Raw genomic sequence first — 18,082 nt, 5'->3', positions numbered from 1 at the left:
TTTAAAAGACTTAAAATTTCGTCTCTGTGGTGATGAGTATAAATCGGGCGGAAGATATATATAGAGGCTATATCTAAATCTGAACCGATTTCACCCTTCATGGGTTGTAACACTTTTAGTGGCACACTTTCCAGAAATTCCCAACAATAACACTGATTGTACCACTCCAAGTTACTAAATTAATGCGCTTTACAGACTTTCAGTTATTCCGGACGACAGTGCTCGTGTCGAACATATCCCATATATTTTGCACATTATAAGTTAAGTCCGAAGGCATAATCGATACTGCTGCATGTTTATGGGATCGATAACATATTTACCGATTATTTAGTCATCGCCGACAAGTCGTATCGATCCGACACACTGTAAGATTCTTTACAAACACCGACATTCCGTCCGGAATAACTGATAATCTGTAAAGCGCATAATGGATTGTTAGAATATGTATGTACAAAATAGATGCGTAGCTACTTTGTATAAATATAAGATTTCATACAAATATTCTTTTAAATCTGTACATTCATTATTTTTTATTTGTTTTAAAACGCAAATGATACAGATGACAGGAAAGGCCCTGTCGCTACATAATTCACAGCAGTTCTTTTCGTTTACCTAGTGATGCGGGCGTTTGGCATCCAATGTTGTTATTCTTGATGGCTGCAGTATGGTTGGAAAAATATTTAAAAAGCATTGGCGTAGCTAGGGGTGGCTTAGGGTAGGATACAAAAACGAGCTGATATTGATATGTATCTTTTGTAACACTACAATATTATTTGCCTATATGTCGCTCGTCCACGGTCGGGTGTTTAAATACTAAAAAGATCTAGTCTTTCCTCATCTAAGAAGGTTTCTTTAATAGTTTCTCCCTAAATTATTATGTCTACTGCACTGTAAATATTGTTGTTAACAAATTTCGACTCACAAATTTAAAATGAAAAAAGTTGACGCATTTTTGGGAGTTTAACCCGCGACCACGGCGGCATATATGTAAAATGAATTATCACATCTAGAAGTTTTCCTAAAGGTGGGTATTAAGTTCGAGTTTAGCCGCAATAATCAAAAGTAGATCTGCGAAAGCAGAATAATACTGTATCTGTTTGCTACAAATTTTATTATAACTTGATGGGGAATGATCCTGGAATTCGCCTGATATCCTTTAATTTACGTGTATAAAAGTTCTGACGATTCTCTTCAGATAATATTTAATGCATCCCCTACATATATTTATATCGGCTTTAAATATATTGATCTTATTTCGAATTGCTCGAATTCAAATGCATGCCGATTTAAAAAAATTGTGGCTAAATATTTCTGGTAGTGTCTTAGCACCTTCCAGGACCCCCTAGCTACGCCAATGGATATACACATGGTATGATGAAAGACTATGGTATGGTTATATTTTGTTTTTAAACATCTTAGATCAGCTTTGAAACAATCATGCCATTGTCATTACAGAGAGCAGGTAAAATATCGCTGAAAAACTTTAGCACCAAATTGAGATTGAACATACGACCCTTGAATGCAATACGGATATGGTAACCATTGCACCACTTTATCTCAAGCCAACAAACAGTTTTAACCAGATTTGGCCGAGTCTCATGCCAAAGTTCCAAGAAAGATTGAAGATTGCTCCACAAGTTTTGCTTTTGATCTACACATAAATCCATAGCACTATTTAATTATGATACGACACCAATAGGGATCTAGGCTTTACCACACTGTTTGTAAAATTCCTATTAACGTTATGTGCGAACGTAATACCTTTTCAATATATCAGAGTACAAATTTTGTTGGATCAAAACATGGCAATACACACTAATTCTATCCATCCATAAACCTTGTTCTGGTTTACGAATTCATTGTCTTGATCTGGATTTGTCTAAAAAAAATCTTCACTCAGCAATAAGATTGGTTGTGTTGCTACAAGATTTTAAGGCGATATCCATACATTAATACGAATAGTCGGGAGACACATGTTGAAATATATAAAAAAGCTCACACAATGGATCTGGATCAATTCTTGCCATTTGTATTTTTCGATTAGCGTCCTAACAATGCTGATATAAATGCAAACCAAGTCCCATTTTTTTGAAGTAGCGCTTATTATAGATTAAGATTGAGATTAGAGTGTGAAGGAAATGGTTGTTCGTCGTGTGTCAGTTATAAAACAATTTTCCATAAATCCCTTCGAAATTCTAAATATTTACTCTAAACCACTATATCTTTTGGCATCATACACTTCCTCCACTGCGTATGTCACGTTTTCATTTGTTTACGTTGTGGTGAAATAAACAAAACTCACTTTTGGGACAACACTCCATTTTACATGCAATTATTTTACCCGCACTTATTGTTCATTTAATAATTTTGCAATCAACATTTTTTTTGTAGATTTTTACACTCTTTTTGTATTTTCCTGGTTGTTATCGTTTAAAATAGAAAACATTTCTTTTTATCAAATTAAAAAGATTTACATCTAGGCGGTTAATGATGATTTACACAATCACCACCTTCCATTGATTTATTGGGGACGACCACGACCAAATCCACCACGGAATTCAACATCACCAGCGCCAGGGCCAACATCACCCTTCTTGTCAGCACCACCAGGAGCACGTCTGTAAGCAGAACGATCTTCACCAGTTTTGCTGGCATCAGCAGAACGCTGTCCAGCAGCAGCTGGGCGGGGACGTACTGTCTCGGGTCTGGTGGGGCGTTTCAATGTGGCAGGAACAATTTCGGGTGGCAAATGCAAGTAACTGCGCAAGAATTCAATGCCCTCATTGGTCAAGTACCAGTAGTAATGTCTCCAGGCGAATTGTTCCTTGACCAACCCACGGGAATGAAGGGACTGCAATGTTTTGATGACATGCAAGTTGGGGATGCTCTCGAGTTCAGGATGCTTGGGAGCATGGGTATCCTTTTTGGCTACGATAACACCCTCTTTGAAGAGGTATTCGTAAATAGCGACACGATGAGCCTTTGGCATAAACATCCTAAAAAGGGAAGAATACGCATCAATTAGTTATACTCATATTATGGTTAGAGGCGTTTCCCATTTTTTGTAAACAACAAATTCGTGTAAAAAGGCTAGTGTTCATTTTAAGGAGGAACTGCACAAAAGTAAACAAATTCATAAATCCATGGGTATCGAATCGGAAACTCGCATAAAACATAAAAAGCAAAATCCATATATCACAGGAAATCAACACTCATGGTTATCTTCTGATATATGTAAACAAAATCGATGAATATATCGCGAAATTAGTTAACTAATTTTATCAAATATTTTTTCACTGCATTATCCATTGATTGTTTCGATTTTTATTGATTTTTTTGAAAAATTTCACGTACTTAGCGTCTTCTGTGGAGCAGTCACCGGAAAGAAAGGAAAATCGAGTTGACAGTTCCAGCCTTTTGAAGCTGTCAAATTTGGCAGCTGTCAAGTTAGTAATGCTATGTACTGCTAGGTGGCGGTAATGAGTTGTCGAACAAAACTTAACGAAAGAAGAACATGCGCTTTACAGACTATCAGTTATTCCGGACGACAGTGCTCGTGTCGAACATATCCCATATATTGTGCACACTATAAGCTTATCTGGACGAAATATCTGTGTTTGTAAAGAATCTTAAATCTGAAAAAATGTCAAGAATTGTTAAGCACACACAAAGAAAAAATTGTCAAGAACTATGCTATAAAAGCATACAATTAACCTAACATATTCCCTGCCAACATTTTTTGAATTTGGGGGCGCTTCAGAGAATCCCCACTACGTCGAAAACAGTCGTATACGATATCCAAAACTCCTCGGAAAAGCGCCGTCACTATTGAGAAGTTGTACCACGCCAAGTTACTACAAAAAAGTATCGCATGAGTGCAATTATTAGGAGCCCTTCTGGATACATTTAGAAGGACGCCAATAAGAGCCCCTTCAAACAATCAGACAAAGTGCATTTTAAGATAGTTGTAAAAGAATCATTGTGGTCAAGTAAAACACTATTATTTAGATGTTTATTAATTTTATGAAACATTTATAAATTCTCATAAATATAACATTTATACGACTATCACATCACATTTTTATGCATTAATAAGAGATTGATGTTGAGTTACAAGTTGTAAGTTAAATGTTGTAGCGTCTATCAGCCAGTACTTTTATTTCCAATGGAGACAGTGTGTCTTGAAAAATGTTTGAAAAACTATCACTTTATTCCATTTGGAAAGTCAAAAATTGTTCACCAATTTACTTTTCACAATTTTAAGCGTAATAACTATGTTTCCAGCACTTTATTTTCGTTTTCATTGAAATAAATTATAATAAGCCAGTTGCGCTTGGTGTTTCACAAAATATAAAATGGCTCTTGTAACAATAGTGATGGCAAAATACTTTCATGCGAATAGTGATGGCAAAATAATATCACAGTTGGCGATTGTTGCAGTGTCACTTACGAGTCTGTGGTAGCGACCCTGCCAACATTTTTTGAATTTGGGGACTCTTTTGAGAATCCCCACTACGTCGAAAACAATCATATACGACATCAAAAACACGTCGGAAAAGCGCCGTCACTATTGAGAAGTTGTACCACGCCAAGTTACTACAAAAATGTTTCTCATGAGTGCAATTATTAGGTGCCTTTATAGATCAATTTAGAACGACGCCAATAAGGGACCCTCCAAACAATCAGAAAAAGTGCATTTTAAGATAGTTGTAAAAGAATCATTGTGGTCGAGTAAAACACGTTTGTTTAGATATTTATTAATTTGATTAAACATTTACAAATTCTTAAAAATATAACATTTATACCACTATCACATTACATTTAACATAGTTTTTGGCATTAATGATGATGTTGAGTTACAAGTAGCGAGTTACATGTTGCTGCGTCTATCAACCAGTGTTTTTATTCCATGGAGGCAGCGTGTCTGTAAAATATCTGAAAAACAATCACTTTATTCCATTTGGAAAATCACCAAATTGTTCACCAATATACCTTTCACAATTTTAAGCGTATAATCTATGTTTTCAGAACTTTATTTTCGTTTTTATTTAATTAAAATATAACAAGCTGGTTGCGCTTGGCGTTTCACAAAAAAATGGCTTTTTTTACAGTAGGGATGGCAAATTACTTGCATGTACTTTTTGATGTACCTTTTCATGATGGTTGAAGTGACATTTACGAGTCTGTGGTAACGATGAGGTTGAAATGGAACTTTGAAATGCTGGCAGGGGATGAGGATGAAATGGAACATTGAAATGCTGGCAGGATTAGTATGAAATTCGACTTTAGGAGTTTTTTTTTGGCAATCAACGCATAGAAGACTCCTTAAAATTGTCAAAAGGATGTCGTTGATAAATCATGCAATAAACTTTGTAAATTTTACAAATTATTAACTAGCACTTTTTGACAGAAATTAAAATAAAAAAATAAAAAATAGCCAACAAATTACTGCTTCTATTTGCTATATTTTATTTGTTGTAAATATTTATTACTACCCTGCCAACATTTTTTGAATTTGGGGGCGCTTCTGAGAATCCCCAGTACGTTGAAAACAATCATATAAGATATCAAAAACTCGTCGGAAAAGCGCCGTCACTATTGAGAAGTTGTACCACGCCAAGTTACTACAAAAAGGTTTCGCATGAGTGCAATTATTAGGTGCCCTTATAGATCAATTTAGAACGACGCCAATAAGAGACCCTCCAAACAATCAGAAAAAGCACATTTTAAGATAGTGGTAAAAGAATCATTGTGGTCGAGTAAAACACGTTTGTTTAGATATTAAATAATTTGATTAATTATTTACAAATTCTTAAAAATATAACATTTATACCACTATCACATCACATTTAACATAATTTTTTGCATTAATGATGAGGTAGAGTTACAAGTAGCGAGTTACATGTTGCAGCGTCTATCAGCCAGTGTTTTTATTCGATGGAGGCAGCGTGTCTGTAAAATATTTGAAAAACAATCACTTTATTCCATTTGGAAAATCAAAAATTGTTCACCAATATACCTTTCACAATTTTAAGCGTAAAATCTATGTTTTCAGAACTTTATTTTCGTTTTTATTTAAATAAAATATAACAAGCTGGTTGCGCTTGGCATTTCACAAAAAATAAAATGGCTTTTGTAAAAGTAGTGATGGCAAAATACATGTATGAAGTACATTTTGTACTTTATGATATGCTGCCCCCCATCACAGTAGGATGGTTGTAGTGACATTTACGAGTCTGTGGTAGCGATGAAGATGAAATGGAACTTTGAAATGCTGGCAGGGTAGTTACTCCAAGTAAAACTCAAAATGTATTATCCCTGCCAACATTTTTTGAATTTGGGGGCGCTTCTGAGAATCCCCAGTACGTCGAAAACAATCATATACGATATCAAAAACTCGTCGGAAAAGCGCCGTCACTATTGAGAAGTTGTACCACGCCAAGTTACTACAAAAAGGTTTCGCATGAGTGCAATTAATAGGTGCCTTTATAGATAAATTTAGAACGACGCCAATAAGAGACCCTCCAAACAATCAGAAAAAGCACATTTTAAGATAGTGGTAAAAGAATCATTGTGGTCGAGTAAAACACGTTTGTTTAGATATTTATTAATTTGATTAATCATTTACAAATTCTTAAAAATATAACATTTATACCACTATCACATCACATTTAACATAATTTTTTGCATTAATGATGATGTAGAGTTACAACCCTGCCAGCATTTCAAAGTTCCATTTCAACCTCATCGTTACCACAGACTCGTAAATGTCACTTCAACCATCATGAAAAGGTACATCAAAAAGTACATGCAAGTAATTTGCCATCCCTACTGTTAAAAAAGCCATTTTTTTTGTGAAACGCCAAGCGCAACCAGCTTGTTATATTTTAATTAAATAAAAACGAAAATAAAGTTCTGAAAACATAGATTATACGCTTAAAATTGTGAAAGGTATATTGGTGAACAATTTGGTGATTTTCCAAATGGAATAAAGTGATTGTTTTTCAGATATTTTACAGACACGCTGCCTCCATGGAATAAAAACACTGGTTGATAGACGCAGCAACATGTAACTCGCTACTTGTAACTCAACATCATCATTAATGCCAAAAATTATGTTAAATGTAATGTGATAGTGGTATAAATGTTACATATTTAAGAATTTGTAAATGTTTAATCAAATTAATAAATATCTAAACAAACGTGTTTTACTCGACCACAATGATTCTTTTACAACTATCTTAAAATGCACTTTTTCTGATTGTTTGGAGGGTCCCTTATTGGCGTCGTTCTAAATTGATCTATAAAGGCACCTAATAATTGCACTCATGCGAAACATTTTTGTAGTAACTTGGCGTGGTACAACTTCTCAATAGTGACGGCGCTTTTCCGACGAGTTTTTGATGTCGTATATGATTGTTTTCGACGTAGTGGGGATTCTCAAAAGAGTCCCCAAATTCAAAAAATGTTGGCAGGGAAGTAGCGAGTTACATGTTGCAAGCTGGTTGCGCTTGGCGTTTCACAAAAAATAAAATGGCTTTTGTAAAAGTAGTGATGGCAAAATACATGTATGAAGTACATTTTGTACTTTATGATATGCTGCCCCCCATCACAGTAGGATGGTTGTAGTGACATTTACGAGTCTGTGGTAGCGATGAAGATGAAATGGAACTTTGAAATGCTGGCAGGGATTACTGTTGATATTGTTTTAATACACATAAAAAACAGCCTCAAAACAAATAAATAGAATCACAAGGAATTCAAATTCTCCCGAAAAAATCCAGCAACAGCATTCGTGTAGTGTGGTATGGGTTAATGTTTATGGGATCGATAACACATTTACCGATTATTTTGTCATCAACGACTTGACGTATCGATTGGAAACACTGTAAAGGTGGAATTACATACCATGCGGTCATGCGTGCGTACGTTGTATTCGAATGCGTTGACAAATACGATTCTTCAATTGAGTTACACAGCCTGCGTCGGAGCACCAATGAATTTGCTGATTACATTCCTTGCCTCTGCGCTTTTTGTTATGTTTTCGTATTCCACGCACTTTTTACAGTATAGGACTTTATGTATTTTAACTTCAATCAATAATTTATCGTCCATATTTTAGATTGTTCTTCGTTTCTTGATTTGTTTACATGTTGTCAACGCACCCGACGCATTGAAAAGTTAAAAGTTCGTCAACTTTATGTGTCATATGCATACGTTACTTTTGTCGTGTAACTCAAATAATTTTAGTTCCAACATTTTAACTTTAGGGCTGTTTTCTTTTTGCACTGATAACCAGTGCTAAAATAAAACGCAAAAAAAAAATTCAGTTCAAATTTCGATTTTGATTGGCAACACTTGGTCGTCAAAATCAAAGTTATTGTTTACAAATAAAAATAGGGGGTATACATTTAATAATCAATTTATAGAAATAAGTGTACCAAAAACGAAAGAGTGATTATTAATTTTAAAGGATTTGCTGCTTGCCTTTCAAAAACAAATGACTGCTGGCAACAGCTACGTGCGTGGAAACAGATTCAGTGCGTCATGTTTATCAACCAAACGCGTGGAAATATGGGAATTTGCTCAAGTGATGGATTTACAAGTGGCTAATACCACAAGCATGTGTGGTATAGAAATGGATATGCCAATTGCATCAAAATCACAAAAGCCTAGTTAACGTAGAATTACAGACATCGGCCAGCCATCACAAGAGGGAGAGAATATACAGGAAATATAATTCAACTTAATACCACAAATTATTTAATTAAACACCATGTCATCGCAAAATGTAAAATAATTTACCCACGCCGAAGTTGCCAAAAATATTACAAAAGAAAAGAATTGGTTCATAATCCACAACAACGTGTATGACGTGACCCCTTTTCTCAATGAGCATCCTGGTGGTGAAGAAGTCTTGATCGAACAAGCTGGTAAAGATGCTACAGAAAATTTCGAAGAAGTTGGTCACAGTTCATATGCCCGTGAAATGATGCAACAATACAAAATCGGTTAACTAGTTGCTGAAGAGCGTACAAATGTTCCAGAAAAATCCGAACCCACATGGAATACTGAGCAAAAGAACGAGGAATCGTAATGAAGTCATGGCTGATGCCTTTTGTCTTGGGTTTAATAGCCACCTTGGTTTATAAGTTTTTCTTTGGAACGAAATACCAATAATTGTAGGCAGAGAAAAACATCACCACCACCAGCCACAAACAAATATCGCAAGTTTATTTGTATATACAAGTCATACAAAAAACAAAAACAAAACATATACAGTGACTCACAAAAATATTCTTTTTTATATCTTGAAATCGCATACCGCTTAACATTTATATGAAAAAGTTTTATTAAAATGTTTCCATGGATATACATAACAGCAAAACGTAAACAAAAATCGTGAAATTAATTTTATTGTATTATTTTTAATCATTAAATCAAAAAACTACAAAAAAAAGCTCACAAAAGTATTCGTCGTATCAGTAATCACATTGTATGAGACATTATTTTGGTCCACTTAGTATTTGGAATAGTACCCTTTGTTAGCGCAAATGGCTTCCAGTCGTCTTGGCATCGACACGTTTCTTGAGAGATTTTGCCCCATTCTTCTTGTAACACTTTTTTTAAGGGCTGTCCAAGATGAAATTTGGTTTTGTCCGATCCACGGTTCCAAATGAGATCCTAGTTTTCAATGGAGTTGCTACCTGGGATTTGTGGTTGCGTTTTGAGATATTTAGTGTTGTGAAGGAGCCATATTTTCACATCCCAGGCCGTGTGTTTGAGGTGTTTGCTTGTTGGAACAAGGAGTCTTTATCACGAAATCCCATTTTAGAGGCGCTGGAGTGAAGATTTTCTTTCAAAAATTTTAAATATGGTAAAAAACATTTAGGCGTTCATGGTTCCATCAATAAAAACTAAGTTTCATTACACTTGTTTTTACATTTTTTATTTTCAAGGTTTCCCTAAGCTTTCGCCGTGAAAATAAAAAATGTCGAAAAGTGTAAGACAAAAGTTTTTATTATTTTAAAATGTATTAAGAAAATGTAACCATTAAAAAAATTAGGTTTATTTTAGTTATCGGAATTATTATTTCTTCAGCAAATTAACTTAACTTTATTCATTTTTGGATTATGTTTGTATAATTAACCCTCTAATGCCCCAATTTTTTGGCCATCTGAATAAATATTTAATGTTAACGACACAAAAGCAAGAAAACTAAACAAGAAAATTTTATAGCTAAAATTCAGTATATGCTGCAAAGCCTCTTGAACAGTTCCAACTGTTTTCTTTTTATTTTACCCATTTTAATTGTGTTAAGGTGTGTTTTACTAAAAGCTTCCTTATTTATTGAAGCCCGCCTAAAGGCGGGATTGGGCATTGGAGGGTTAACTAAAGAATAGAAAAGTTATACACAAATGAAGCGTAAATATCTAAAAAATTCATGAAAATTTTAAATTTTACCGCAAAATCCAAACCAAAATCATACTGTCTTGGTGAATATTTTCTAAATAATGATGAAGAAGGCAATTTTCTTATTATATACTATTCCAAATGCTATTTTTATACCCTCCACCATAAAATGGTGGTTTTTTAAGTTTGTCATTCCGTTTGTAACAGATCGAAAAATTGCTCTAAGACCCCATAAAGAATAGGGTGGTTAAATTTTCAAGGGCCGATGTTGATTTTGAATAAAACACAAACTATTTAGGACATTATTGTAATTTTATTTTATTATGATATATTCGTATTACTCAATTATGTATGGAACAAACTATAGGCCAAATAGACGCCGCGACCTCGGTGGCACACCTCCATCCGAAGGTGCAAATTTTCGATGACTCTGGGGCATAATTGAGGTTCTATGCCGTTAATGTGCCGAATTATCTCGTCCTTTAGCTATTAAATTGTTGCTGGCTTATCGACGTACACCTTGTCTTTCAAATAACCACAAAGAAAAAAGTCCAACGGTGTCAAATCACATGATCTTGGCGGTCAATTGACATTGCCATTACGTGAGATAACACGGACATTAAATTTGTTGCGCAAAAGAGCCATTGTTTCGTTAGCTGTGTGGCAAATTCGGGCCATACAAAGTTCGTTATCATCTTACGATAGCGAACACCATTCACAGTAACTGCCTGACCGGCCTCATTTTGGAAAAAATACGACCCGATGATGGTCGGTCCGTCTGTTGAAATCACGCCAACTTCCGTTCGAAACAAGCTATCGACTTGAAACTTGGCACAAGAAGTTGTTATTGATATAGGTCGTATCTTATTGGAAAAGGGCCATATCGCATTACTTTACGTATAGCCCCCATATAAACCGATCCCCAGATTTGACCTTCGGAGACTCTTGGAGGGGTAAAATTCATCCGATCCGGTTGAAATTTGGTACGTGGTGTTAGTATGTGGTTTCTAACAACCATACAAAAATTGGTCCATATCGGTATTGGGCGGGGCCGACTATATCATACCCTAAACCACCCCATGCGAATTAGTAAACATAAGCAAAGATTTTGTCTTTACTTTAAAAATTTACTTTTTCCCTTTCCTTTTTTTCCTTTTTTTTAAAAAATCCGAGCCAAAGAAGCGGAGAATACTAGTAAGGATATTTTTAAGACACATTTTTTTTTTAATTTCGGTTTCGTGTACTTCTTTCTAGGAAGCGAATTTTAAGTTTTCATTTTTTCAGCTTTTGTTCTCCATATGCTATTAAAATCCTTTAAAACGAGTTAACAACTTTATTTTCCAAATTCAGACTCGACTTCCAGTATACTCATAGAAAAAGTCTGCTAAAAACAGCAGTAGATGTCTGCTGTTATATTTTTGTACTTCACGGCCTAATGAACAATAATTTATAAAATTTTTATACCCTGCGCCACACTGTTGAACAGGGTATTATAAGTTAGTGCATATGTTTGCAACACCCAGAAGGAGACGAGATAGACACATGGTGTCTTTGGCAAAAATGCTTAGGGTGGGCTCCTGAGTCGATATAGCCATGTCCGTCTGTCCGTGAACACATTTTTGTAATCAAAGTCTAGGTCGCAATTTAAGCCCAATCGACTTCAAATTTGGCACAAGTATGTGTTTTGGGTCAGAATAGAACCCTATTGATTTTGGAAGAAATCGGTTCAGATTTAGATATAGCTCCCATATATATCTTTCGTCCACTTATACGGCCCTAGAAGCAAGATTTTAACCCAAATTTGGTAGAAATTTTGCACTAGGAGTACAATTGGTAGTATAGTCAAATGTGCCAAATTTTATTGAAATCGGTTCAGATTTAGATATAGCTTCCATATATATCTTTCGTCCGATATGCACTTATATGGATTCAGCCTGAGTTTTACCCTGATTTGGTTGAAATTTTGCTCAAACATAACGCTTGACCATATAGTCACGAGTGCAAAATTTGATTGAAATCGGTTCAAATTTAGATATAGCACCCATATATATCTTTCGTCCGATTTAGACTCATATGACAACAGAGGCCAAAGTTTACTACCGATTTTCGTGAAGTTTTGCACAGAGAGTAGAATTAACATTCTAGTAATGCTTGGTAAATTTGATTGAAATCCATTCAGATTTAGGTGTCGTTATGTGTGTTAAATTTGGTTAAAATCTTTAATATTTTAGATATTTAAGTGTGTTAAGTTTGATCTGATTTGGTTCAGATTTAGATAAAACCCCCATATATTCGTGTTTCCAGTTATTACAAATATGACCAAAATTCCCACACTTTAGACAAAACTCTGTGATGATTTCCTCATATCTTAGTCATATCCTGCAGTGCCAGAATTTCCACAGAACAGTTGATTTTTAAATAAGGCCCCCAATCGCTCGACTTGACCAAATAATCATGTCTGTTCTGGGTCACACCGCATTGTGCACCACACTATACACTTTCTACACACCACACACAAAGTTAGTTGTTCTGAGTCACACGTGTGAACGATTTTTTCGGACTTTTAATCGAAAAATGTGACAGCTGATTTTTTCTGCAAGCCATATTATTTGCAGAAAGAAATTATAAACAAAACATATTTTGCCGGTATAAACATAAAAAATTAAAAGTAAGTGCGTAACTCAAAGCCATAAAATGCCTGCCGGATTTTTGTTAGCAGTGAATAATGTAAGGACAAGAGCAATTTATCAAGAAAAAGGAGACAATTGCGTGATGCTTCAAATCTGTTTTGATTTGTTTTTTTCTATCCCTCCTCTATGTTACTCATGAACAAACGATCGCCGTGTCGTTCTCGTTTTTGTTTTTGACGGCGGAGAAGTTTTTATTTTGGTTTTGGTCAAACAGTTTTTAACATCCATACATTAAAGGAAATTTAATTATAGTGGGCATAATTAACTATTCTGTTAAGGTTTTTCTCATTTGTATTGCTTAAATATTTACAATAATGTTGCAAACAAATGCTCTATCGTGGCGGCCTCCATGTGCAGAAAGATATTGGCGGCGTTAGTTTTTTTTTTAATTTGCTCAGTGAATTGTGCACCAAGAACACTTTGCAGAATTGAAGATGCCATATTTTTCATGCAATAAATTTGGTAAAATTCACTTTTCTTAGCCCATTGATTTTGTAAAAGTTATAATTTAATTACCTTATATTTTCAAAAAGACCTTTCATTTGTTTAGGAAAGCGGATAGTATTCACAAAAATCAAAGATAATTTTGCTTAAAACTTTTTTGTGTTAACTTTTAAGAATTGTGGCAACATTATACTTTCGAACACACTGAAAATCAGCTGATTAAAACAACCCCAAAATTTATACACCAATCAGACGAAATTTCGGTTCAAATTTTAGGTGGATTTTTAAAATCGTGGTTTCTGCCATATATAAGTGACTTTCCCAATAATATTTGAAAATATTTATAAAAAACATATTAAAGTTTCAGAATCTGTTATTTATTTGTTATTAAAACTTCTAACTTTGCATACGATGGCTGTACACTAAGCCTACACAAAAGAAATGTTCGTGTACATTTTTCAGGTCTATGACGGTGTACAGTGTTGGCCAGAACACCTTTTAAGTGTGACACCACACGAAAATTGTACATGTGTGTACCAGAACAGACACGAATATGTTACAACCCACACTTGACCACATATCTTGGCGAGATCTACCAATATCCTTTTAAAATCGCCACTGGTGAGTAGCAAAAATTGCAAATATTACTAAAATTTTCCTATATTTGGTATACATATGTATCGCCTGATAAATCATAAATGTCCTTTTGTACACTTGCATTAAAATTTCTCTCGCTTCATATTTCCCATATTTTTTACTAACATTGTGTTTCATCCCATGGTGATAGCCGATTTTAATTCTAGTGTTTTTGTACAAATATTCTCTTCATTATAAGTATTTGTACCTGGAAATGCAAACCTTCCCAATAAACACAAACGTTTGAAAAATGCTAAATTTCAACAATTTTTCAAACATTTTTTCAAAGGATTAGGGTAATATTCAAGTTGAGAAATTGTTGAGAAAATCGCGTTCTCAACAAAAAACAGACATTACCCTCAACAGTGAAATTCAACACATTAGCAATAAGATTTCAAGTGTTATCCTCAAATTGAAATGCATCGCTACTCAATAATTTGTCCAACAATTTTCGATGAGAGTCAAATTCAAAATTAACATCGTTGCAAATACTTTTCAACCTAAATTTGTATGAATGATATCCCCACTTCAAATTGAAAGTCAAAGCCAAAATTCTATGAATTTTGTATAATTTATTCATTTTTATCAAAATAAAATATATAATAATACACTACACTACATAATACACTACAATACCAATTGATAAATAATAATCTTATTAAACATATCAACAAATAAGAAAAAAACAAAAACTTTAAATATCTTAAACATTATTAGTAAACACTTTTGCATTGATAATTCGATTTCCTTCCTTTTGGTGTCATAAAACAGCATTAAAATTTATTAACATGCGGGCAATTTGAAATTAGGAACGTACTGGACCGCGTGTTAGAATTGATTTCCAGCAGAAGGAATTCACAAAATATCCATTTTAAACTGATAATAGCATACGAATTAAACTGACGATGTGATGCACATTTTCATCCAGAAGTTGTTGATTTCAACAATTTGTTGTTTTTAACAATTTTAATTGGTTGCACTTGTAATGTTTCTGGAAACTTTTTCTTGTCGATAAGCCACTCATTTTTCATTGGTCAGCTTCTTATTGTTTGGAAGAATGTAGCATCCAAAGATTTTAGTTTTCTGCAAAGAGATTTAAATTTAGTGACTTCTTTAAAGTGTTGATTTAATTTTTCATATTGACGTACCAATTATTATAAACTATTTGAAGCAGTTCCAGTTAATTGTCCACCATTTTTCATTGGTCAGCTTTTTAATGTTTTCAAGAACGTAGAATCCATAATTTTAGTTTTCTGCAAAGAGATATACATTTAGTGACTTCCTTAAAGTTTTATTTAATTTTTTTATTTTCACTTACCTATTTTTATAAACTATTTGTTTATTTGTCTAAAATTTTCCATTTTTTTAATTTCTTGACCACGAACTTCGTTGCAAAAATAAGTATTGAAAACCACATGGTTTTTCGTTGCATTTTAGGGTAGTGTTTTGTCAAAGTTTTCTCATATTATCTTCAACACCTTTTCAAAGATTTCATCAACATTTTGACAAATTGGAAGTAATTCGCAAACAATTTGAAGATGTATTGAAGATGAGCTATTTCAAGTCAAGTTTAATTTATGTTGAAAATTGTATTTACCCTCAAACTGAAAAGTTGTTGCATTTGAAAAACGCTCATCCTGTGTTTATTGGGTTTGCATAGCTCCCAGCAAATTTGAAGTAGTTAAGGTGGTAACACAAATGTTGGTATACATAGTGGTGAAGGGTATAATATAGTCGGCCCAGCCCGACCTTAGACTTTACTTCTTGTTTTTTACTAACATTGTGATCCACCCCAGGGCATTAGCCGACATAAATTTTAAGTCAATAGAATTTTGGTCTTAAATATATTGTCGGTTCAGATTTAAATGCATGTATATGGGAACATAAATCTTTATATATACCACTCAAAAAATTTGAAGGAATTCAGATGGTGTCGAAAATGTAGATCACAAAGTGGTGCAGGGTATAATATAGTCGGCCCTGTCCGACTATAGACTTTCCTTACTTGTTTTTCTATAGAAAAATTTGTCAAAATTTTATTTCTATAGAAAATTTTCTCAAAATTTAGCATATTTATTGAAAATGTATTTCTATAGTAAATTTTCACATAATGTTATTTCGTGCTGATGGTCACTGATTCTTAAAAAACCTCTAATATAAATCTTTCAACCGATTATAAATTCAATTTTGCGAAATTGCCTAAAAATGTATACCCTGCGTCGCACTCTTTATAGAAGTATTACAATATACATTGTCCAAATCGAGTGAGGTAAATAGCAACATAAACCTTTATAAAAAGCACTCAACAAAATTGAAGGATTGAGATTTTATCAAAATGTGGATCTAAATACAAAGTTGTGTATATTATAGTCTGCCCCGCCAGACTTCAGATTTTCTTATTATTATTATTTTTTTATTTTTGACTAAAATTATGTTTCGTCCCATAAAGTTAGATTCAAATATTAAGTACATAGATTTTGTTGAAGTGTATACAATTTTGTCTAAATCGGTGCAGATTCAAATTCATGCATATGGGAATATCAACCTTTATATAGCTCGCAACAAACTTGAGATGGTATCAATGAATTTGGTCCACAATGAAGGGTATAATACATTATTTTGTTTTTAAACATAGGAACGACATTGGCCTGAATTCGAAACATAGAGTACAAGTACACACACTTTTTCATTAGAAATAAGTTGTTTTAGCACACTATACGAGTGCTGGAGATCATGATCGCACTGAATAATCCATGTAGACGGTATTTCCCGTGTTTGTTATGGTAATATTACATGGGACAAACTGTTTTTGAAGATTTCCAAAAGCATAGTGCCCTCTATACTCTATAAATCGGAGCCATAACATGTCCAAAAAACGACCCCCAGACCATAATATTACCCCCACCATTGTTGAAGGAACTGTTTTTATTTCTTGGATTAAGACTTTTCTTTGGACCTTCGTACTAAACTTCCACCACCCGAGCCATGCAATTTAAACTTTGATTTGTAGGAAAATAAAACACATTTCACTGATTCTCATGCCATTTAAGGTGTTTTTGTAAAAATTTAAGGCGCGGTTAAATTTTTTCGAACTCCATAATTATTGTGTCTCACGAAATACAGAGAAGGACTTTGACGAAATGTCCAAATGAAATCGTCACTTCCGTGAGAGTTCCTTTATTGGAAGTTGTTAGAGACGCTACATTTAAAGTTGGGCCACTAGATATTTCTACATAATTCGATACATATTCCTGTTTTTGTTGCAGTGAAACAAAATTTAAACAAATACTTCTGTTTTGTTTATTTACATTTGCTTTTGTTTCTTCTTCTTTTCAGTATGTGACATTCACTTGAGATGTGTTCCTCCCCAGTATTTTAGTTAGTTGCCAATTCATATTTTGACAACTACAAAATTTGCATATAATGGTGACTCTGGTGCGACTTGCACTGATAGTTGCACTGGATAGAACACCAGTGCAACGATTGCCATACAAAAGTTCTATCCAGTGCAAAAAGAAAACAGCCCTTTTTTTTGACAATAGCATATAACGTACGTACGCATGACCGCATGGTATGTAATTCCACCTTATGCGCTTTACAGACTATCAGTTATTCCGGACGGAATGTCGGTGTTTGTAAAGAATCTTACAATGTGTCGGATCGATACGACTTGTCGGCGATGACTAAATAATCGGTAAATGTGTTATCGATCCCATAAACATGCTGCAGTATCGATTATGCCTTCGGACTTAACTTATAATGTGCACAATATATGGGATATGTGCGACACGAGCACTGTCGTCCGGAATAACTGATAGTCTGTAAAGCGCATAAGGGGGTCGGATAAACCCTGCGACACACCACGTTGCGGCGACAAATCCGTTAGTATAAGGTCATGT

The 18,082-nt window shown here is 34.1% G+C and overlaps 1 protein-coding gene, 3 long non-coding RNA genes and 1 pseudogene across 4 annotated transcripts; 2 read left to right on the top strand and 3 right to left on the bottom strand.

Moving 5' to 3' along the window:
- Nucleotides 1-2,477: 2,477 nt before the first annotated feature.
- RpS10b (Ribosomal protein S10b) lies at nucleotides 2,478-3,505 on the bottom strand. The gene is made up of 2 exons (XM_075299519.1): nucleotides 3,355-3,505; nucleotides 2,478-2,996 (listed from the first exon to the last, which is right to left on the bottom strand). Exon 2 carries the CDS (start codon nucleotides 2,993-2,995, stop codon nucleotides 2,522-2,524), a length of 474 nt encoding a protein of 157 aa, XP_075155634.1. The 5' UTR covers nucleotide 2,996; nucleotides 3,355-3,505; the 3' UTR covers nucleotides 2,478-2,521.
- A 1,216-nt stretch (nucleotides 3,506-4,721) lies between these two features.
- On the bottom strand, nucleotides 4,722-5,227 carry LOC142231732 (uncharacterized). Its single transcript, XR_012720888.1, has 2 exons — nucleotides 4,993-5,227; nucleotides 4,722-4,935 (listed from the first exon to the last, which is right to left on the bottom strand). It is a non-coding gene; the product is annotated as an uncharacterized LOC142231732 (long non-coding RNA).
- A 1,486-nt stretch (nucleotides 5,228-6,713) lies between these two features.
- LOC142232104 (uncharacterized) lies at nucleotides 6,714-7,206 on the top strand. Its single transcript, XR_012721027.1, has 2 exons — nucleotides 6,714-6,951; nucleotides 7,009-7,206. It is a non-coding gene; the product is annotated as an uncharacterized LOC142232104 (long non-coding RNA).
- A 1,164-nt stretch (nucleotides 7,207-8,370) lies between these two features.
- LOC142229419 (cytochrome b5-like) lies at nucleotides 8,371-10,713 on the top strand (annotated as a pseudogene).
- A 4,022-nt stretch (nucleotides 10,714-14,735) lies between these two features.
- LOC142230153 (uncharacterized) lies at nucleotides 14,736-16,261 on the bottom strand. Its single transcript, XR_012720590.1, has 3 exons — nucleotides 15,502-16,261; nucleotides 15,332-15,436; nucleotides 14,736-15,266 (listed from the first exon to the last, which is right to left on the bottom strand). It is a non-coding gene; the product is annotated as an uncharacterized LOC142230153 (long non-coding RNA).
- Between the last annotated feature and the right edge of the window lie 1,821 nt (nucleotides 16,262-18,082).

Source organism: Haematobia irritans, chromosome 3 (genome assembly GCF_050003625.1).
Source record: "Haematobia irritans isolate KBUSLIRL chromosome 3, ASM5000362v1, whole genome shotgun sequence".
In the NCBI taxonomy this organism is placed as follows: Eukaryota; Metazoa; Arthropoda; class Insecta; order Diptera; family Muscidae; genus Haematobia; species Haematobia irritans.
Note: the sequence above shows the minus strand (reverse complement) of the source record. Positions and strands in the feature narration are given on the sequence as shown.